The 21969-nt window shown below is 40.8% G+C and overlaps 2 protein-coding genes across 8 annotated transcripts in view; one reads left to right on the top strand and one right to left on the bottom strand.

The window, feature by feature from the left end:
- The first annotated feature begins 3012 nt into the window (after positions 1-3012).
- LOC110958947 (trans-L-3-hydroxyproline dehydratase) lies at positions 3013-10868 on the top strand. 2 transcript variants are annotated; one of them, XR_002596207.2, is made up of 6 exons: positions 3013-3096; positions 5053-5537; positions 5608-5777; positions 8607-8729; positions 9730-9863; positions 10473-10611. XR_002596207.2 is itself a non-coding variant. In XM_022205685.2 (6 exons), exons 2-6 carry the CDS (start codon positions 5060-5062, stop codon positions 10596-10598), a joined length of 1035 nt encoding a protein of 344 aa, XP_022061377.1. In that variant the 5' UTR covers positions 3013-3096; positions 5053-5059; the 3' UTR covers positions 10599-10868. The 2 variants fall into 2 exon arrangements, 1 of the variants encoding a protein (XP_022061377.1); XM_022205685.2 differs by having other exon boundaries at positions 9726-9863; positions 10473-10868.
- Positions 10869-11094: 226 nt separating this feature from the next.
- Positions 11095-21969, bottom strand: part of LOC110958946 (disheveled-associated activator of morphogenesis 1-like) — a 68898-nt gene continuing 58023 nt past the window's right edge. For 4 of the 6 annotated variants that reach the window (XM_051960611.1, XM_051960612.1, XM_051960613.1 and 1 more), the window contains exons 16-26: positions 21641-21670; positions 20226-20323; positions 20043-20127; positions 19123-19229; positions 18315-18403; positions 17522-17690; positions 17207-17314; positions 16165-16225; positions 15942-16073; positions 14534-14704; positions 11095-12431 (exon numbers count right to left, since the gene is read on the bottom strand). In XM_051960611.1, coding sequence (XP_051816571.1) covers positions 12219-12431; positions 14534-14704; positions 15942-16073; positions 16165-16225; positions 17207-17314; positions 17522-17690; positions 18315-18403; positions 19123-19229; positions 20043-20127; positions 20226-20323; positions 21641-21670 — 1263 coding nt within the window. In that variant the 3' untranslated portion in view covers positions 11095-12218. The remainder of the gene's footprint in view (positions 12432-14533; positions 14705-15941; positions 16074-16164; positions 16226-17206; positions 17315-17521; positions 17691-18314; positions 18404-19122; positions 19230-20042; positions 20128-20225; positions 20324-21640; positions 21671-21969) is intronic. The other 2 variants (XM_051960615.1, XM_051960614.1) reach the window with 1 other exon arrangement.

Raw genomic sequence — 21969 nt, forward strand, 5'->3', positions numbered from 1 at the left:
GATCTTCTGATTGTATTTCGTTTGGATTTAAAGAAGCTTTGAAGACGTTTCCTGATGCCGGAGGAGAAGAGGAGCAGCTTTGTACCTTTGCGGTAAGAAGACTGTGGCCGTTTCTCATACGTAACTGTCCGTAATTGTGTTCTCACGTACTCGTGAACGTCATCATCGAGACTGCATCGGACCAGACTATGAATCCGTAGATAGATATATATGTCAGGTAGAGACTGCGATTTGGTAGGATTGGAGTTTCTACCAGTAGAAACTCCAATCCTACCAGTAGAGATTTGTCAGGGCTAAGGTTAGACTTTTAGGTTAGGGTCAGGTGTCAGGGCAGGGGTCAGATTTAAAGGTCAGGGTTAGTTAAGGTTAGGGTCAGGGGTCAGGGCAGGGGTCAGATTTAAAGTTCCATCTCTACTGGTAGGATTGGAGTTTCTACTGGTAGAGATTACAATCGCAAACTCTACTGGTAGAAACTCCAACTCTACCAAATCGCAGTCTCTACCCTGACATATATCTGTGGCCGCAGCTCCGTGTGAACAGGAGGGTTTTATCAGAGGAAGTCAGACACAGTTACACAGAGAAACATTAGAGCTCACACTGAAACGGAGCTACAGCTCTGTGTCTTGGACAGGATTTATTTTCAAAGCTACATGTGTGACGGTAATGATTCGTGCCAGAGCAGACCTCATTAACACTTCCGCTAGGTCGGCTAACTTCCGGTCACTTCATGGACGCTGTTGTCTGTAATGTAGAACATGGATTAATTTTTCATTTGGGCTTGACGATCTCGATTTAATGAGTACAGCTCAGTCAGTTCCATTTTATGTTATTTGAGAATTCTTAATGAGTTTAACACTAGATGACGTATCAGTTCATTGAGTATTTCAGAGCCAGTTTTTTTACTTTTCAGTTATCTATATTTGAAGTGATATTATTGAAATATAATTGCAGTGAAACAGTAGCAACATAAGAAATGACCAAATATACAAAGGAAGTGCAGCTATTTTAATATATAAAAAAATATTTATCAGTTAGGACATGTCTCATTACAGAGGGAAAGCAGCAGTTCCTCCTTAAGGTCAGAGGTTGCAGCATCTGAGGGCCTCTTCAAAAGAAGATGTAGATGATGAAGATGTTCTCCAGCAGGGCCAGAAAGACCACGACCAAGCAGCCTGGAGATCTCAGGCAGTGTCTCCCTCAGGTGGGTGTCAACGGTGTCAAAAAACAAAACAGAAAAAAATCTAGAATATAAATCAACATGTAACCAAAGGACTGTGTGTATAATGCCATAGTATAGGATGTAGTTCAGAAAATGTCAAAGTATAGTATACTTTTCAAGAATAACATAGTATGGCCTGGAGTTCATAGTATAGCATGTCAGCAAAAAAAAACAAAACCATAGATTATTATGTGGTTCAAAAGCGCAAAATGATAGGATGCTACCTAAATTGTCATGTATGATATGTGGTTCAAAAACCTCTAAAGACTCACTACAGCCAAGATAAAGACCAACTCAGCTGCACCAAACCACTAATCACTGCACACATTAGCACCATGTGCTAACTCTGGCAAATGAACCACATTACCAAGACAACTATCCAGTACAAAGCCCTAAAAACACACCAAGAAAGACATTAAAGAGGATTTTACTGCTGGAAGCTGCAAGCCAACGCCTAAAGCAACGGAGACAAACACAGTTTAGTGAAGAGAAGCAGAGGAAATGTTTGACTGCAGACATAAAGCAGGAAGACACTGAGCTGCTCAGGTGTTCCTGATTACACCAAGGCAGCCACCTGGACAGCCCAATAGGAACACAGCTTACTGGAAGTCCAGAGGCTGGCTTAGTGAAGGAAATTAGTTTAAAGTCGAAGCAGAAAGTTAACAGAGTTTTCACACAAAGAACGCACTGAACATGTCAAAACTGGTTCCATAGTAGAACCTTCACTGTAAAAAACGTCACAGTACGGTGTGTTGCTCAAAAAACATTACGACTGGCTGTCTGGGGTTGCCAAAGAGCGACACAAAAACAGGACAACGCTGGTTTCCAAGGGGGTTAGGAGGGTATTTATTGAAAGAGGAAATTTACAACCAACACAATATGTGAGAAGAAAAATCACAAAGTCTGTCTTTAGTTCAGATGAGAATATTAGTTTTGTCTTTGTTACTGACCAAACGTTTCAGGAAGTAGATGAAAAATAACTAAAGCTCTCATGTAGAAGTCAAACTTATTTTGGATCCTTGTGGAGAGTTTAGTCTTAGAGTTTGTAAAGCTGTTGAGTTTTTAGAGTCACATGGATTGTTCTGACATTTAATAACAGAGTCCTGAAATAAAATTGCTGTTGTGGATTTCTGTCATTTAGTCTGGACTCAAATAACAGCGCATAAATCTCAAAACGTCTTTATGAGGGGTACATCAATGGTACAGATTGTTGTTGTTCACTGTTATTGGGTAGTACTCATTTTGATTTAGACTGATTAGTATACAGAACCCTATGATGTTTATGGTTTACAGCTGAGAAAAGTACAGAATATTATTTCTTATTTTAGGTGTGATGGTTGTCAGTAAGCATTCTAAGAAGTGGAAATTGACAGGGTTGTATATAGTGCTGTTCTTGCACAATATCTGTCACTTAACTGCCCTCAGGATTCTGTCGTTGAGCTTACCAGTTTTACATAACAGGCGGATGCTGCAGCTGATGATGCTGTAATTCACATAAAGAAGGAAACAAGTCCATCATAATTTGAATGTTAACAGTCCAAAATGAAAAGGTCATATACAGCTTTCCTATTGGGTTAAAGAGCAAAAAAAACCATGAAAAATACTTTGTAAAAGCGAGAGGTCGGTAGCAGCTTTCATTTTTTCTTACAACCTTTTGGTGGCCCCCCAAAACATCTGTTGTACCCCCCTCTGCTCCCCCACTAAAATTAATCTGGATCCGCCCCTGAACAGTGAGTCTGCAGCAGACCTCCACTACACTAGGTGGCACTCATGTCTTATTTCTGCCTCTGTGAGCTGAATCACATGCAGGAAAACTACAGGAGGAGACTGAAGACTGCAGGACTGTCACAACGGAACAGAGAGGAAATCTAAAGCGGGTAAATGTTGAGCAACTTTTCTGAAGTTGATTAAATGAGAGCCGCTTTTAATGGAGAGTCACGTCCCAAAAATGTTCACTTCTCCGGATGGCTGCAGAAATAAGTTAATGTTTTCCAGGTGAAGCAGCTGTTGAATGAAAACAGCTGTTAGCTCTCCTGTGTAAGATGCAGATAAATATAATGTGTTTAATGTTCAAACTCCAGCAGACAGACTGTGTTTTGCTCTGTTTGAAAAGTTAGAGTAAGGTTTTTGTTATTTCTTACAAAAAGCTACAGTCTGTAGTTTGTTTATTAATCTATAGACTGATTTACTTATTTTTCTTCATTTGCAGAAGTGAAACAAACAAAAGCATTACAAGTGTTTACTGTAGTTTTTAAAAAAAAAGTTTCATAAACAAACAAAGACACAAAAAACAAGATTTAAATAAACTTTAATGGAAATACAATCCAAGCTTCATAATTTAAATCATAGTTTGACTATCTGGAAAACATGAAACTGCCGGAGTGACTCCAAACTTTTGAACAGTCGTGTTCATAATAGAGATTTTTTTTTAACAGACTATACAGAAATGTGCAAAGATATAAGAAGGTGCAGATCAGTTTACAGATATAATGAATGACGTTCAGAATGTACAGCGGTCGCTGAAACGATAAACTGTTCAAATGTTTAAAAGCATGGTTAATATTTGATTTATAAGAACCTGAAATTTGGTGCAAAGTCTGATCTACGGCCTGCAAGGAAGGACGGCAGAGTGTGTAGGTAAATGTTTTCTGTGTAGACAGAGAAAAGGATGTCTGTTCTTACTCATTTTGGGGGGATTGGATTGCTTGGTTTGGTTACCTGAACATGGAAGAACAATGTAAGGTTTTTATAACCACCAAAGTCAAACAGTTCCAAAGTGACAGCCTGAATACGGTCAGTGTTGGAGGTTATGTGGGAATACACATGTTTTGGTAATGTTCTAACATATCTGAGGACAGAACAGATGTCATTATATATGTTAGGGCGGTTCCAAAATGTGAATTCCCTCTACAACCCTAAGCTAGAAGTGGTGTCTTACAGACATTTAACCAGTCATCCTCAGTTCATTCTAGATTAGCTTCTTTATCCCATCTTGACTACATGTAAAAGCTGCACAGTGACTTGGTGGTTAGCACTTTCACCTTGCAGCTGGAAGATCCCCGCTTTGTGTCCCGGCCTTCCCAGGATCTTTCTGCATGGAGTTTGCATGTTCTCCTCGTGCATGCGTGGGCTTTCTCCAGGTTCTCCTGCTTCCTCCCACAATCCAAAACACGCTGAGGTTAACTGGTGATTCTAAATTGTCTGTAGATGTGAATGTGAGTGTGATTGTAGCCCTGTGATAGACTGTTACCTATCCAGGTGAACGCTGCCTTCATCCTTAGTCAGTTGGGATAGACTCCAGTACCCGAACAACCCTAATGAGGATTAAGCGGAGTATAGTTAATGTGGGCTGCACAGTGGAGTAGTGATTAGCACTTTTGCCTTGCAGCAAGAAGATCCCCGGTTCAAATCCCGGCCTGGGCCTGGAATCTTTCTGCATGGAGTTTGCATGTTCTCCCTGTGCATGCGTGGGTTTTCTCCGGGTACTCCGGCTTCCTCCCACAGTCCAAAAATATGCTGAGGTTAATTGACAATTCTAAATTGTCTGTGAATGTGAGTGTGAGTGTGTGTCTGTATATGTAGCCCTGAAACAGACTGGTGACCTGTCCTGGGTGTCCCCTGCCTTCACCCGAGTCAGCTGGGATAGACCCCAGCACCCCCCATGACCCTAGTGAGGATTAAGTGGAGTATAGTTGATGGATGGATGGATGGACTTCATGTACATGGTGAAGAAAGACCACTTTCCTGTTTTAAGACTGAGTAAAGCTGTGAGATTGCTTTCCTCTCTGAATGGTGATTTTATGTCTGTTCTGTTTTAATTTCTTTCACATCAGCTTTGAGATGGAAATGCAACTTCCTCCTCATGAGGGCGACGTGCTCTCCGTGGTCGACATGCACACCGGTGGAGAACCTTTACGGATCGTCCTCGGCGGCTACCCGGAGGTCAAAGGTGACAGCGTGCTCTCTAAGCGCCGCTACGTCCGTGAACATCTGGACCACCTGAGGAGGCTGCTGATGTTTGAACCGCGGGGCCACTACGACATGTACGGAGCTCTGATCGTGGACAGCGAGGTCCCCGAGGCCCACCTGGGCGTCCTGTTCATGCACAACGAGGGCTACAGCACCATGTGTGGACACGCCGTCATCGCTCTGGGACGCTTCGCCGTCGACTACAAACTGGTGAAAGAGCCGCAGTCACCGGAGACGCAGGTGAACATCCACTGTCCCTGTGGTCTGGTGAGGGCCTTCGTGGAGTATTCTGAAGGGAAATCAGGAGCAGTGCGGTTCCTCAGTGTGCCAGCGTTCGTGTTTGCTACCGGTAGGTGGAAATTTATTCACCTGAAAGAAGCCAAAGGGTTCTCAGGTGTTTACTAAATGATGTTTCCCAGATGTGACGGTGACGGTGGAGGGGTTTGGAGAGGTGACCGTTGACATCAGCTATGGAGGAGCTTTTTACGCCTTCGTTGACGCCCAGAGGTTTGGTCTGGATGTGACCAAGTCCAGGACTCGAGATCTGGTGGATGCAGCCACAGCAGTGACCAAAGCTGTCAAATCCCAGGTGGGAGTGTTAGACAGTACAGGCAGTAAAGGTAGGGATGACTTCCACCTCCGTTTAATTTAATCAGTTACTTAAAATATTACAGGCGCAAATTCGAATACATACATGGAAGAAATGTAGCTCTTCAAATTTACACACGTGGACAAAATTGTTGGTACCCCTCAGTTAAAGAAGGAAAAACCCACAATTCTCTCTGAAATCACTTGAAACTCACAAAAGTAACAATAAATAAAAATTTATTGAAAATTAAATAATCAAAACAGCCATTACTTTTGAATTGTTGATTAACATAATTATTAAAAAAACAAACTAATGAAACAGGCCTGGACAAAAATGATGGTACCTCTATAAAAGATTGAAAACTATTTGACCAGAGTGACATGATTAACTCAGGTGTGTCATTTAATTGACATCACAGGTGTTTCCAAACTCATAATCAGTCAGTCTGCCTATTTAAAGGGAGACAAGTAGTCACCCTGCTGTTTGGTGAAAAGGTGTGTACCACACTGAACATGGACAACAGAAAGCGAAGGAGAGAATTGTCCCAGGACATCCGAAAAAAAATGATAGACAAACATCTTAAAGGTAAAGGCTATAAGACCATCTCTAAACAGCTTGAAGTTCCTGTGACAACAGTGGCTCATATTATTCAGAAGTTCAAGACCCACGGGACAGTAGCCAACCTCCCTGGACGTGGCCGCAAGAGGAAAATTGATGACAAATTGAAGAGACGGATCGTTGGAATTGTATCCAAAGAGCCCAGAGCAACCTCCAAAGAAATTAAAGGTGAACTCCAAGGCCAAGGTACATCAGTGTCAGATCGCACCATTCGTCGTTGTTTGAGCCAAAGTGGACTTCATGGGAGACGACCAAGGAGGACACCACTGCTGAAAAAAACTCATAAAAAAGCGAGACTGGAATTTGCAAAAATGCATGTTGACAAGCCACAAAGCTTCTGGGAGAATGTCCTTTGGACAGATGAGACCAAACTGGAGCTTTTTGGTAAGGCACATCAACTCTATGTTCATAGACTCAAAAACCAAGCATACGAAGAAAAGAACACTGTCCCTACGGTGAAACATGGAGGAGGCTCAGTAATGTTTTGGGGCTGCTTTGCTGCATCTGGCACAGGGTGTCTTGAAAGTGTGCAAGGTACGATGAAATCTGAAGACTATCAAGGCATTCTGGAGAGAAATGTGCTGCCTAGTGTCAGAAAGCTTGGTCTCAGTCGCAGGTCATGGGTCTTCCAACAGGACAACGATCCAAAACACACAGCCAAAAACACCCAAGAATGGCTGAGAGAAAAGCGTTGGACTATTCTAAAGTGGCCTTCTATGAGCCCAGATCTGAATCCCATTGAACATATGTGGAAGGAGCTGAAACATGCCATTTGGAGAAGACACCCATCAAACCTGAGACAACTGGAGCTGTTTGCTCATGAGGAGTGGACCAAGATACCTGTTGACAGCTGCAGAACGCTCATTGACAAATACAGAAATCGTTTAATTGCAGTGATTGCCTCAAAAGGTTGTGCAACAAAATATTAAGTTATGGGTACCATCATTTTTGTCCAGCCCTATTTCATTAGTTTGTTTTTTTAAATAATTATGTTAATCAACAATTCAAAAGTGATGGCTGATTTTGATTATTAATTTTCAATCAATTTTTATTTATTGTTACTTTTGTGAGTTTCAAGTGATTTCAGTGAGAATTGTGGGTTTTTCTTTCTTTAACTGAGGGGTACCAACAATTTTGTCCACGTGTGTAAACACCAGTGATTTAAAATGTCTTTCTTGTTTGTTGAAGAATGATTTCAAGGCATTTAGTGAAGGTAAAACTGCAGCAGTTCTTTGATTAGGTGTCAACAATTAAGTCAGTTTTTGAATATTGTTTTATTATTGTCACTTTGGAATTATTCAATTGTTTTGAGGGAATGAATCACGGATGATCAGCCGTCAAACCTGCAGCAACAGTGTGATGCTATCATGTCAATATGGAGCAAAATCTGTGAGGAATGTTTCCAACACCTTGTTGAAAGTATGACACCAAGAATTAAGGCAGTTCTGAAGGCAAAAGAAGGTTCAACCTTTTACTAGCAAGGTGTACCTAATAAAGTGGTCAGTGAGTGTAGATGGCATTGTTAAAGTATTAATATTAAAGCAGCATGTTACTGTTGGAGCTGCTGCAGGTTTTACTTTATAACCGGTTTTATCTGACGGTTTGTCAGATGATTAATGTGAGAGGAAGGAAGAAAAAAACAAAGTTCTGCTCCACAAATCTGCTTTCAGTTACTGTCTAATTTTTGTCTAAATAATCACTGAAATAAAACCCTGTGAGGAGTTTAGAGGGAAACGTCAGTGTTTGGTGAACATCTGTACTGTGACCCCGACTCGACAAAGATTTTTTGTAGATTTTAGCCAGAAAGTTTGGAAATCCCCTGCTTTAATCTTTGTGAGCTTCTTGTATGATCTGTTGTGGAAAATCTTGATCTGGAAAGTACCTGAAACCATCAGATAAATGTAAAAGGAGTATAAAATGGAAATACTCAATAAAATTACTTGCATTTTTGCTTAACTACAGTATTGCTTTCGCCCACTGTGTTGCTGAGTCAGAGGAGTCTTGAACACTGAGGTAAACATCTGTGATGTCACCCAAATCTACTCCATGGTCAGAAGTTTGTGGACCGCCCAATGGGAGTCACTTTTCACCAGATTTAGGAAACCGACTGAAGAAATTCTCCCCCGTTCAGCTATGGGAGTGTCTTTCTTTGTTCAAGGTTTGGATATATCCTGTATTTCTTGATTTTATTGTGTCTCTTGTGTGTCTCAGGTGAAGTTGCATCACCCAACCAGTGATGATCTGGCCTTCCTGTACGGAACCATCCTCACTGACGGCAAAGACGAATATTCCCCCGAACCCACCGCCAATGTGTGCGTGTTCGCAGAAGCTCAGGTACTTTAGAGACGAATATCACAAATGTCTGACACTTTAAAGGGGAGCTTCGTTTTTTTTTCAACCTGGGGTCTGTTTTCATATGTCATTTCATACATGTGAGTGATGGAGAAATGAATTGTTTTGGCGCGAGCTATCGCGCGATTTCAGAACGAGATTTGCTTTCTAGCGTCCTGAGATTTGGATACAGACCACAACAAAGAGCGATCGCCAGGTAATGTGGAGGTTTTCGTTCACTTCTCATCTCTAGTATGTTGTGGGACACTCATTGAGACTATCTGAGCCGGTCAGTGTGGGAAAAAAAGCACGTGAGGGCGGACTTTGACGTGGGGGGGCAAGTTGCCCCATACTTTTTGCTAGCTGAGCTGCTAGCTGAGCTGCTAAGCTGCCTGCCTGGCTAAATACTGGAGCTATGTCAAAAATTCATTTCTCCATCACTCACATGTATGAAATGACATATGAAAACAGACCCCAGGTTGAAAAAAATGAAGTTCCCCTTTAAGAGAATGTTTCATTTACATTATAGTATAGAGTATAGTACAGAGGTATTGTACATATATAGTATAGTACAGCTAAAACTCAAGCCATGGGAACCCCACATGTATTTAATTGGTGATACAGAAATTGTTTCATCCCTAATTAAAATTCTCATTTCATCAGACGATTCTGTAGAATAGAATGGTCTGACTGCACCTCACTAAGATTCTGCCGTTGGGGTAAAAAGCTAAAGCCAGTTAGTATTTAATGAAACAATCACAATGGACTTGGGTGGGGCCTAGCAAAAACAAACACTTCAATAGGAGGGTCTCACATGCACCAAAATGAAGGTCAGACCAGACTGCAGCAAAGACAACCAGTGTACCTCTCTCTACTGTAAACTAAACTCTACTATATACTTACATGGCAGATCCTTGTTTGCTGTTCTAGTAATGCTATTTTTACATTACAAATCTTGCATATATCAACTTGTAAGAGGTTTAAATGCCGTCTCCTCAGGTAGACCGAAGCCCCACTGGTTCTGGTGTCACGGCTCGAGTGGCTCTTCAGCATCACAAAGGTCTCATCCAGCTGAACCAGACCAGGACGTTTCAGAGCGGAGCTACCAGATCCCAGTTTACAGGAAGAGCTGTCGAGGTACCGGGTTGGTTTTTTCTTTTGTGTTATCGAAGTCGACTCGTGGATTTAAACTGAAAAAAGTGTACAGTTTTAATGGGACTTTCTTGTCTTATTTTCAACTTGATCTTATAATGAGCTGTAGATTATTAATAGATGCATTGTTCTCTTCAGTTTAAAAGAAAGTTTGTGGCAGAAATCGGGGCAGCATAGAATGTGGCCACTTAATATAGATGTACCCACAACAAAATGACCTTGCATTGAGCAAGACCAAAGATGGTCTTAATTAGCTAAATATAAATTACATTATTTATTAACTGATCATTTCGACCTGCCGACTGAACCGTTATTTTGAAACATTAAATTTTACGTTGGTGTTAAATCATTTAAAATCTCTTCTAAACCACCTGGTTGTAGTTTTATCTGTTAACATAATTGTAATCTCTAAGATTTATGCAGAAATTTACCTCAAACGAATGCACTTTTCCATTGAGCTGATACACAAATCCACTTAAACTTCTATTAAAAAACATGCAGTTTACATGTTCCCATCATCAGTTATCTCTTCTTGATTACTAATAATCTGTATTTTAGTTGAATCCTGTCTACTGATCTCGTGTTTCTCTTCAGGAGACCAGATGTGGAGACTTCAAGGCTGTCGTGGTGGAAGTCGCCGGTCGAGCTTTTTACACTGGAGTTTCACGCTTCGTGCAGGAGCCCGAAGACAAACTGATGCACGGTTTTCTGCTGAAATGAGCTTCAATTACAGGTTTTCAAGTTAAACATGGTCCTGACTTTTTAAACCTTAAAGCAATGAGGTGCCGTTGAAGCTGTAAAACCAGCTGTGAACGGAAAATCTCTCTAGTTCCTGTCAGTTTTATGTATAAAAGCCAATCCTGAACAGTAACCTGAGGAAGAAATTAGTTTTGATCTCATCGTAGGTAAAATTAACAACCTTTCATGAGGATTAAAGGAATAATTATCCTGTCCTGAGTTGTCTTTAGTGGATTAAAATAGTAAATACAATCCGTTTGTGTTTTCTCTGAATTTAAAAAGAGAATTAGTTAAATTTAGCAGGTTTTAACGCCACAGTCTAAATGTAAGAGCTGAAAACCGTAACTCACCACTAGATGGAGCTGTGAGTCTTATTAATGTCCGGGTCTGGAAGGTTTGAACATTTCAGAAACGGAAAAAGACAACTGCATCCTTTTTTCTGTGTCCACTGTGTTCACATAAACACACAAACTCAAAGCAGTTTTCTCACATTTATTATCATCAGGTCATTGTACAATGGAAGGCAATATTTAAATTATAAAAGTTCGGTTGAGGCGTCGGACGCTGGATGGATTCACAGAGTCGAAATTAAAACCAGAACTTACGTGTCTAGATGTGATGTTTCTGCAGGAATGAAAACATCACATATGGATCAGAGCGTAAAATCTGGCTTTTGTTTGTTTTTTCTTTTCTTTTTTTTGTACCGCAGTGTAAATCCAGCCAACGTGCAGAAAACATATTTCATCTATTCAAAATAAAACATTAAAGGAGGGCACTCTCTTCAGAGGGGGAGACGGGCGTATTGCATCGACTGGGTGCGGTTTTAATGGCGTTTAGCAGAGTAATTATTAACTCCTATGTGCATGTGGAACAAGCACACGGCTCTATATACGCATATATCTACGACCGGAGTGTTCACGCTTGTTGAGAAATTGCAGATCAGGCCCAGGCCTTTGAGAGTACCCACTGAACAAAGAAAATCAACAGTTAAGGCCAGCTCTTAACAGGAAAATGTTCAAATTAAACATACAGTGATCAGATATATAAATGCTGCACGTCAATAATGATGAATAGAAAAACAAAAAGAAAACCCTTCTTCTCGGCTTTCAGTTTAAAATCTGTCTCAGTCCAAGAGAGCGTTTTAGAGGAAGTTCAGGTTCTCCTGGAATATTCGGCTCCTCTCAATCTACGAAATCAGTCCGTACAAAATGGCCCCTCGTGTTTTTAATGGAATCATCTTCCTGTTTGGAGTCGCTGGCTGCACATTTTCACTCTGTGCATAGATTCTGACGTATAGAAACGTTTCCATCAAACAAGCATCTCGTACACCTGGAGGGAAACTTTCCTCCAGCGTTACCAAACTCACCCTCCAAGTGGGAATTATCTGATTTGGTCGCACAGTATCAACTTTTTGGCTTCTGAAAATCTCTGAGGATGAAAGGTCCAAACGTGTTGTGCTGTGATGATGCAAGGCCGTGGTCTACTGAAGCCGAGCCGGTGGGAGGAGTGGAGGAGGGAGCAGAGGAATGTGGTGTCAGTCCGACCCAGAAGGAAACTTATGATGAACAGAGGTGGGAGGCGGGATCTCGACTTCAACCACGCTTAGAAGTTGAGCTTTGTGACCGGCCGCTCTCTGCTGGAGTCCGTGCTCTGGTTGTTGATCCGCTTGCGGTTCCGTTTCATCTTGGACAGGTCCTTGTCGAAGACTTCGCCCGATCGCAGCGCCGACACCAAGTCGTCGAACTCGCCTCCGTCGTCCTCTCCGTTTGCTTTTGCTTTCCGGGCCTTTCGCTCTTTCTCCCTCTGCTCTTTCAGCTGGGGACACAGAAATACAAATATTCCATCTCTCTGAAATCACTCATTTTCTTGCTGAGTTAGTAGATAAACACCATGTTAGCTTAGCGTCGCATGAAGACTGGAAACAGATAGTTTGGCTCTGTCCAAAGGTTGCAAAATAAACCTACTTCACAGTGTTTTATCAACATGTTTCAGAAATACGGACGCACATTTTAAAACAGTTTTTGTAACCAACAGTCGACAGCATTATCAACAAGAAAAGCACTCAGAGCGCAGCACTCCACCAAGGCTGCTCAGTTGTTATATTATTTCTGCACAGGCGTGTGTTATGCATGTGTACGTTATGTATGGATACTGAATCACGTGACCTAAATATGTAGCAGGTGATCGGTATTGATGGGACTCAGAAACACCCCCACAATTTACTCTGTTGTTCGTTGTATCATTTCTGACGGATAAGTCCTGATAAGTTCACAGTGATGGATTTGTAGTAGGATCACAATCATGTGATCGTTAGCAGGCAGCTGATGCAGTGTTCACTTGTTGTTATGGTTACAGTGACGCTGTGCTGCTATCTGGGAATGATACAGAAATCTTTAACAAATCTGTAGAAAAACTGGATCAATAAAACAAACACAGCTCGGCTCAAAGCAGTGAACAGAAGCGCAAGTTTCTGTAAGACACATTCAACACGGTGAAACATCCCTCACTAGCCAATCAACAGAGAAAACAGGAATAAAAATTGTCCAAAATGACAAAAAAAATGCCCCAAATTAGTGAAATTGTTCATAATGGCTCAAAAATTGTTATTTTGAACTCATTTCAAGTTATTGTTGGAGAGTTTTCAAGTTATTTAGTACGATTTTCAGTCATTGGTAATCAATTTGGTGTTACTTTAGACAAGTTTCAAACAATTTTAAAGCTTTTTTATTTTTTGGGAAGAAGAGGAGCAACCCAGTAACTCAAATATTGAAAGTGCTAAAACCTGACAGATAAATCTATGAAAATGTATCTTATTTACAGAAACAAGTCTCTAAGCCGCATCACTGCCAAAATCTAGTCAGTTGATCCTTTTGTCATTTCTGGCCTTCCCTGAAAATTTCATTTAAATCCGTTTGTCTGTTTTTAAATAATGTTGCACACAGACAAACAAACAGACAAACCAACACCTATTGTTACATAACTCCATCATGTTCCTTGGCAGAGTAAAAAATAACTAACTGTTGAAGGAAATAAAGTACAGTTGCCATTTTTCTCCATTTTACCCACAGATAGTTGATGTTTGCTGTAAAATCAGCTCATCTTTTAAACCAGTTTGCCTCAGGAATGCCATCCCTGTAAACTGGGACTTTTTTTTTAAAATTTACAACTAGAAGACACCGACCAGTAATCCATTAACCGCAACAGAAGTCTCTGTCATGGTGGCCCGCTGCAAGCTTCGCTCTCGGCCACACAAAAAAACTAAAAACCACCTCACCCAACCACAACAATCACAATTCAAACGCGACACCACTGAAATAGCAACCACGGAACTGCTCATTTAAGAGTTTGGATGCGAACATTAACATTTCTGTGGTTTATTGTGGTTGCAAACAAACACGGTGCTGCATCAAGTCTGAGCGCCTGCCGCCTCCGGTTGCTACAGTTTTAAATACAGAATGAGCTGCAGATCTCCATCCTTAAACAATGAGATGTACTACAGCTAATGTACAGTACAGTTTCTAACATGCATGTCTCCATTCAAAAAGATAGTTATGGAAATAAATCCTCCATAACTTGTTTTTTTTTGTGTTGGATGATGCAAGTATAAATAATTCAAGAACTGGGCTGTAGAAGTGTAGGCAGATGTCTTTACCTTTGAGCAGATCCTGGCTTAGCTGCCTCCTCATGTCTCCAGTCATATGCTAAGCTAAGCTAAGCTAAGCTAAACAGCTGCTGCTTACTTCACAGAACTGAGTCATTCTCATCCAGTTTTTAGACAGAAAGCAAATATATGTATTTCCTAAAATGTGAACAGCAGGCACAGGGTGATCTTATGGTTTAAAGATGCTAAATAAGTGTTTTATAGCAGCCGTGGTTCTTTATCGAGCATCATGAGGACAGACGGATGGATCGGTTACCTGAGCTTCCATCTTGGCCCTGCGCTCCTCCTCCTCCTTTCGTTTTCTCATGTTCTCGTTCTCCTGCTGAGCCTCTGTGAACGACTGCAGGAACTGGTCAAAGATGCCAAAGAACTCATCTGGCTGCATCTTGCTGGCGTCCTCACCGAAGTACTTTACTGCCTTCAGGAACTGTGGGACCAAAGAGAGGCGGCACACCGAGAGGGGCACAGGGATTAGATTTACAGCAGGACACAGCAGAACCATGTTTAACTCCGTCTTTGACTGTTTTACAGGAGACTCATTAGGTCTCGGCTCTTTGAAATCAGAGCTGGGTACCAGTGTTCGGTCTTTGAAGCCCGCGTTAACCCAGATCTGACCGGCTACTGATTGCAGCTGAGGTCGGAGACTGGAGCCAGAGCCCAAATTAAGGCAATGTGTTTGTTGGGTGTTTTTCACAGAAAGTTAAAAGCGAGGACATCCAGATGTGAGATCATGCTGAGAACATATACCCTCAAAAATGTGTACGTTAACAGCAGCTTTCTTTGTGACATGCAGGATCTATCAGGTACAGCAAAGAGGCATTTAATAATTTTCTTCTTAATATGCACCCTTTTCATTCTCATAAATTATCCTGAATCATAATTTCTGTGATGTCTGACATGAAGGCCTGAAATGTCCCATTTTTTCTTTTTTATCTTCTCTTTTATTTATCATAATACACAAACCAGATGCAGTGAGCTGTTCAGAGGGTCAGCAGGTTTTCTTGTTCCCAGTCATGAGCACAGAGGACCACTGTAAACACTCTCAAATATTTAACTGTGGGACACCGTAAATGATTCACAGAAACTAATGGTTGCCATGTGACCAGCTGGGTCACACCGAGGGGTGAAAAACAAGCTGGAGAGAAAAACTCTTCCTGCCTCGAAGGAAGACAGACATAAATCACATGTCAGGGTGTCAAACTCTCCTTTGAAATGCGGATTTCTTCAGGTTTCTCGTAGTAATGCTCTAATGGAGTCCATTCCTCATAAAACCCAAACTTGTTTCTTCTTTTGCTTTATTGCTGTGATTGTGTTGCACAGTTAGGACGGTAAAAGCATCAATAAAATGACACGTTAAAGCAGCTGGCAGGTGTTATCAAATCCCCAAGACACACATTATCTACACCGACATGTGAAACAATATCTGAGCCTCTTCCTGGTTCCACTCTGAGCAATAAAGTGTCGGTGGCACTGAAGCAGGAAGCTGAGAGGCTTCACTGCTGCTGTTAGCTTTCCTAGAAAGGCGACCGATGAGGTCAAGTCTGTCTGTAGAAACAGCTGTGCAGGGAGGAAACGGGATGCGAAGCTTTTACTGCCTACAGTGGCGCTCTCCAGTCTGCTCAAAAGCCACTTTCTGCAGAAACCGTCCAGCCGCATTAACCTACCAGTTCTTTGGCTTCGATGAGAGAATCCTCGACGTCGGAGAAGCTGAAGCTGGCCACCGTGATGAACTGGCTCACCACCGACACAAACTTGTCGCCCAGCTCCTGCGGCCGCGTCTTCTGGTAGTCCAGCTCCTACAAGTGGAAATCAAAGGGAGGAAAATAAACATAAAGGAAAACTGCATTTAATCTGTGTTTAGCATTTCAGCACGACAATAACACTCACGCTCTCTACGCTTTTTAAGCCGCTCCGCAGGTTGCCGATATCTTTTTCCAACTCCGTCATACTGAGGAGAAATAAAGAAAGGCTTTAATTTAACAAGAGTTCAAGATTTATTTTCATGTGTTAGGACAGGCGGCGACATGTAAAGGGGCTGTTCCACAACGCTGTGCAATAACAAGACATGATAAAAACCATCCATAAAAACATGAAAAAAATAATCATGAACAAGAAAAGGCAAGGCTGCTCAATGGTTGTATGATTTCTGATGGAAGAAATCTTTAAACAATACGTGCTGATGTACTGTTCACTTGTTGTCATGGTTACAGTGACGCCGTGCCGCTATCTCACAATGATACAGAAATCTTTAACAAATCCATAGATCTAGACTGTAAGTCGCATCACTGCTAAAATCTAATCACTTGGTCCTTGTGTCATTTCTGACCTTCTCTGAAAATTACATCCAAATCCGTTAGTCTGTTTTTGCGTAATGTTGCTAACAGACAGACAGACAGACAAACGTACGCCAATCATCACATAACTCCACCTTCCTTGGAGGAGTAATAATGACAGGAGTGAAGAGGTTGTCAGACACAAGTGCCATGTACATTGTGAAGGAATTGCATTCGTTTGTGTAGAGGAAAATAATCTACACGTATTTACATTGTGAGATGAGGTGCTATGATTTGGATTTAGATCCGAGTTCAGTCTAAAAACTACAAGAAGTAGCTGAAAGTTCAGTGGCAGGTTCCCCTCAAGGTGGTTATTCTCAGCTTTCTTGGTTAGGACACTTCAGAGAAAAGCTTCCTACTCACAAACCCCTGACCTTTCCTCAATCTGCACGTTATTTACGACCACAAAGCGAGGCTCCCTTCTTAGGTAAAGCAAACAATTAGAACACCATGAAGAAGTCTAACTACCCAACAGTATATACAGAATAAAAGATTAGACAGAGGAAAATATTATTTATACTATTTACAATCTTGCAACCTCTAATTCTATCCTATGACCCACTGATTGGGTACCACTGCTCTGAGGCCTCACATACTTGACTTTGGCTGCCTCTGAGATGCTCTGCAGGTCCTCCAGGAACATCAGGACTTTGGGATATTTCTTCTCCAGTATGGTGATCAGGTAGTGCAGCAGAGTGATGTTTCTGCAGACAGAGTTGCACGGAAACGCTGAGCGAATGTGTCAAATGTGAAATGTATTGCTCCTATCATAGAGCTTCAGCTATGAATAACCATATGGAGTTTCACTAGCAGAATATTCCCACTTCCAGATGTGGATTTTATATACTCCATTCCCTTCTTTCTGTTACTGCCTGCAAAGTTTCGATGTTACAACTGAAAAATGTTCTTACTTGTCGATACTGGATTTGGTATCACCAATCTTGTTGAGTGAAGACACCTTGAAGCCGTAAGCGTTTCCCCTCTGACCCTTGTTCATGTAGTTTCCAAAGGCCAGAACCACCTCCAACAGCTGCCTCAGGTTTCTGCTCTGTAAAATCTCCTTAGACGCCTTGGTGAGAGCTGAAACATGAGGAAAAGGAACGTTTCCAATGGATTTAAAATACTTTTCTGGTTCATTTTTAGACTTGGAAGGCAATAAATTTGGAAAACATCAAAAGGGATGATGGTAGAAACACTGTAGAATATTCCTTTGGATGGGTTTCTTGTTGTTAATGGAATAGCAATTAAAATAATTAATATGTACAATGGTATAAAAGTTTGGGGTCACCCAGACAATTTCATGCTTTCCATGAAAACTCACACTTTTATTCATGTGCTAACATAACTGAACAAGGGTTTTCTAATCATCAATGAGCCTTTCAACACCATTAGCTAACACAGTGTAGCATTAGAACACAGGAGTGATGGTTGCTGGAAATGTTCCTCTGTACCCCTATGGAGATATTCCATTAAAAATCAGCTGTTTCCAGCTAGAATAGTCATTTAGCACATTAACAATGTCTAGACTGGATTTATCATTCATTTAATGTCATCTTCATTGAAAAAAAACTGCTTTTCTTTCAAAAATAAGGACATTTCTAAGTGACCCCAAACTTTTGAACAGTAGTGTTTATAGGTGCTTTCCAGACCCTACAGATTTAGGATAAAAATGCCACTGCTGTATGAAACTGCGACATTTCTCACCTTCTACTTTGGGTTTGATCTCAGCTATCCTCTCTGCAAACTTCTTCTTGAAGTACAGAGACTGCAGCCTCTGCTGGTAGTGGTTTATTCTGGACAGAGGGTGGAAAATGTGTTTCAGAGAAGAGCAGAAACAGACAAAAATAATAAATTATAAACATGGAAATCCACAATTTATACAAAAGCCACAAACGTGGACATTGTTGCTGAGCGAACAAAAGCTTGTCATTGTAGCAAACGGCACATAAAAATGTTTTAGTTGTGGCAATGATGCTTATTTTTGGCAGTGTTTATGATATCGGCCTATAGCTAATGAATACCGCAGCGACATCTGTCCTCCAGTCCACTCTCTGTGTCAAAACACTCGAAAAGTACAATAAGTTATTAAAAGCAAAGCTGCTACATACATTTCTATTGTTACTACACGGCAGGAATGGCATTTACTGACGTTTCTGATCTTTGCTTTGCTGGTTTTAATGTATTTGTGCAGTTCAAGGCCCAGTTGGAACACGTTCCCTTTGTTTTTTATGTCTTACATGACTTTGTTTACCAAACTGCAATACAAATACTGTTATTACATGACTGCCTCTGTTTATTCACCAACATAAATTAGAAATAGTGATTCACACAGACAGCTATTGTTCCCCGCTAAGTAGAAACCCATGTGTCACTGCGTTTATCTGCTCCGACCGAGAAAACAAAGGCTATTGTTTGTGAGCAGGTCTGAGCTGCTCTGATCCGAAGCTGTCAGGTCTGACGTTAGCGAATGTCTAACATGGAATTAAAAACGTAGCAGTAAAGAGTAAAGCACCTGCTCATCTCATAGAGGAAGCGGTCGGGTTTGGCCATTCGGTCGAGCTCATGTTTGTGCTCCTCCAGGAGATCCACGTCGCTCTTCTCTGGGACAAACTTCAGCAGCTGATGAGGCAGGAAAAGACTCGACTTACTTAACGCTCATTCGTCTTTTGTCCTCAACACAGCAGAAGGATTAACCTGCTGTCTCAGTCTGTTAAATATTCACATACAGGTAGCATAAATGTCTCCCTTCAGTGCTTCTAAGACACTCTATGTCACCAAAAAATGAAGTCAGAACTAACAGAGAGAACAAAAAAGCTTCTCGACTTAACCCTCGTTTCAAATTGACCCGATTTAAAGTTTGAAAATATGGGAAAAAAATATATATTTTCACAGCGAAACTTCTGATGTCCACATTTTCAACCTTTTTGGGAAATATTTGAGTATTTTTTGGTGGAAAAAAAGAAATGTTAAAAAAGATGTTTCTTTAAGAACATTCACACAAAAAAATCAACCAAAATCCAGCGAATTTCGCTGGATTTTGGTTGATTTTTTTTGTGTGAATGTTCTTAAAGAAAATATTAGAAGCTTTACTGATATACATGTAATCACTTTAGATATTTTTAGGGGTTTTTTGGAAGATTTTTACAATTTTTTGAAAATATATACAAGAATGTTCTTGCTAAATTTGAGGGATTTTTAAGGGAAACTTTTAAGGAATTATTGGAATTTTCTTCCTGAAGGTTTTGCAAATTTTCAGAAATTTGGGATTTTTTTTGTTTTTTTTTCTCACACAGAAACAGTATCTTTTGGCGTCTGTAAATGAAGACAACAAGGAGGGTTAAAGAAAGGACATTTAATTCTATAAATACAGTTTCTGCATTCATCAGTGCTGGCGTTCCAGAGGAAAAAAAAAACGCAGGAAGTGAACTGTACCTGCTCCAGCATGTCTTTGGGAAGGTCCTCCTGTTCGTCCATGGTTAGAATGGCTCTCTTGATCTCCTCATTTGACAGCTTCAGTCTGCAGCACACAACACATGAGCCCTTTAGAAACGCAACAAATCCCACCCTGCTCTGTGTCGGTTTTCTCCGAGGGTTGCTGTAACGTCCTGAACTTACCGTGAGAGGAGGATGTTACAGTTTTGAGCTCGACGGCCGTCAATGACTGACAGCTCCTTGACTTTTTTAGAGCTCAGCGTCTCGTCTTCTATCTCTTTCTGTGAGCAGAGCGGTTAGGAGTTAGAATGCTTTGAGACGTATTTAGCTGCAGTCACAGAGGGAGACGGAACAATAAAGACCGACGGACACAAAGCTGAAGGTAGAGCCGAAAACATAGCATGAGGTCTTTAAAAGTAATCTCACAAAGAGGGCGTCACACACTAACATGACACGAGGAAAGGCAACAACAATCTCAAAGGTTGTAGTAAATATGGACACAAATTAAAGGTGGAGTCTGCAATCCTGTTAATATTGAGCTGTCAGCACATATGAAGAGTTCATTTGCAAAAACAGGTCACTCTGTTTTCAGAAAACTATTCTTTTTATTGTTTACTTGAGATCATAATAATAATAATTTATTATTTCTCTATTTTGTCATGTATTTTTCTACTGAGTCAAATCCCCTCAACTTCAGTTTGATTGATATTATCTCAAGTAAACAATTAAAAAAAAGTTTTCTGAAAATTTATCAAAACGGAGTTCTCTGTTTTTGCAAATGAACTCTTCATATACTCTCACTAGCCACTTTATTAGGTACACCTGATCAATAGCTTGTTAACACAAATGTCTAATCAGCCAATCACATTGAAGAAAGCCCTACTCACATAGAAATTACCTCTCCACATGGAACCACTAACCTCCATTATGTCGACCCTATGCAATCAAAAGTTTTACCACAACAACTAAACCTGTCACCGCTTCCTTCTCATCCGTCCACACCTGTGATTGAGTGGAGCTTTTTTTTCCCCTAGCAGAATGACAGTCAGGTTCAACAAACTATTGTGTACTACAGAATGGGCCGGTGAAGCAAGACAGCACCGTAAAGTTGGTATTTAGTAGCGCTGTACCCTCGACAAGAAGCCAAAGTGATTTTAGGTTGATTTAAGGTTACTCTGACAGTTAAAAGAATGTCGGATTAAATTGGTGGTTTGTGTTGTAAACATGACAGGCGTCTGGACAAACAGTACACAGTATTACTAACACTTATTATGTATCCAGAGAAATAAACAACCAGCTTTCTAAGTGATCCATGTAAATGTCAATCCTGAATACGATCACAACCACGATACTGGTTTTAATGTAAATAATGGTGTTGTAAGGATCAATCCAAGCCCATTTATGAACATCAGACTATTTTTTTCCCACAGAATGAGCAGCTAGCACACTGTAAATACGACTAAATAAAACTGCATTGGATTAGAATTGCAGACTCCATCTTTAAAGTACAGCATCACAACAAACACAACATTTAAAGGAAGTCTGAATAAATCCATGATTGGACTGTATTACTGTAACTGTACTGTAAGTGCACTCACCTGTTTGCTGTTATTGATCATTAAGAAGTCCTAAAATGCAGGCAAGAAGCAGGGAAGATGTAAGCACTCATTAGAATAAGTAAAGCAGTTACGTGATTGCAGCCCACAAGAACAGACAAATGAATCACAGCTCGCTCGGCACTTAAATGACAACGGATCAGTAATGAAGTGAGCAGCAGTGAGACGTCAGCGGGCGTTCAGCTGATCAATACGTGCTAATCATTCACATGCTGTGCTCCGTAGAGCGTCTCTGGACTTCTCTGTCATTTTTTAAAATAATATAAGGCTGATAATGAATTTCTAAATGTACGATTAGCTGTCTGTGGATG

The sequence above is a fragment of the Acanthochromis polyacanthus genome, chromosome 16 (assembly GCF_021347895.1).
Source record: "Acanthochromis polyacanthus isolate Apoly-LR-REF ecotype Palm Island chromosome 16, KAUST_Apoly_ChrSc, whole genome shotgun sequence".
Taxonomy (NCBI): Eukaryota; Metazoa; Chordata; class Actinopteri; family Pomacentridae; genus Acanthochromis; species Acanthochromis polyacanthus.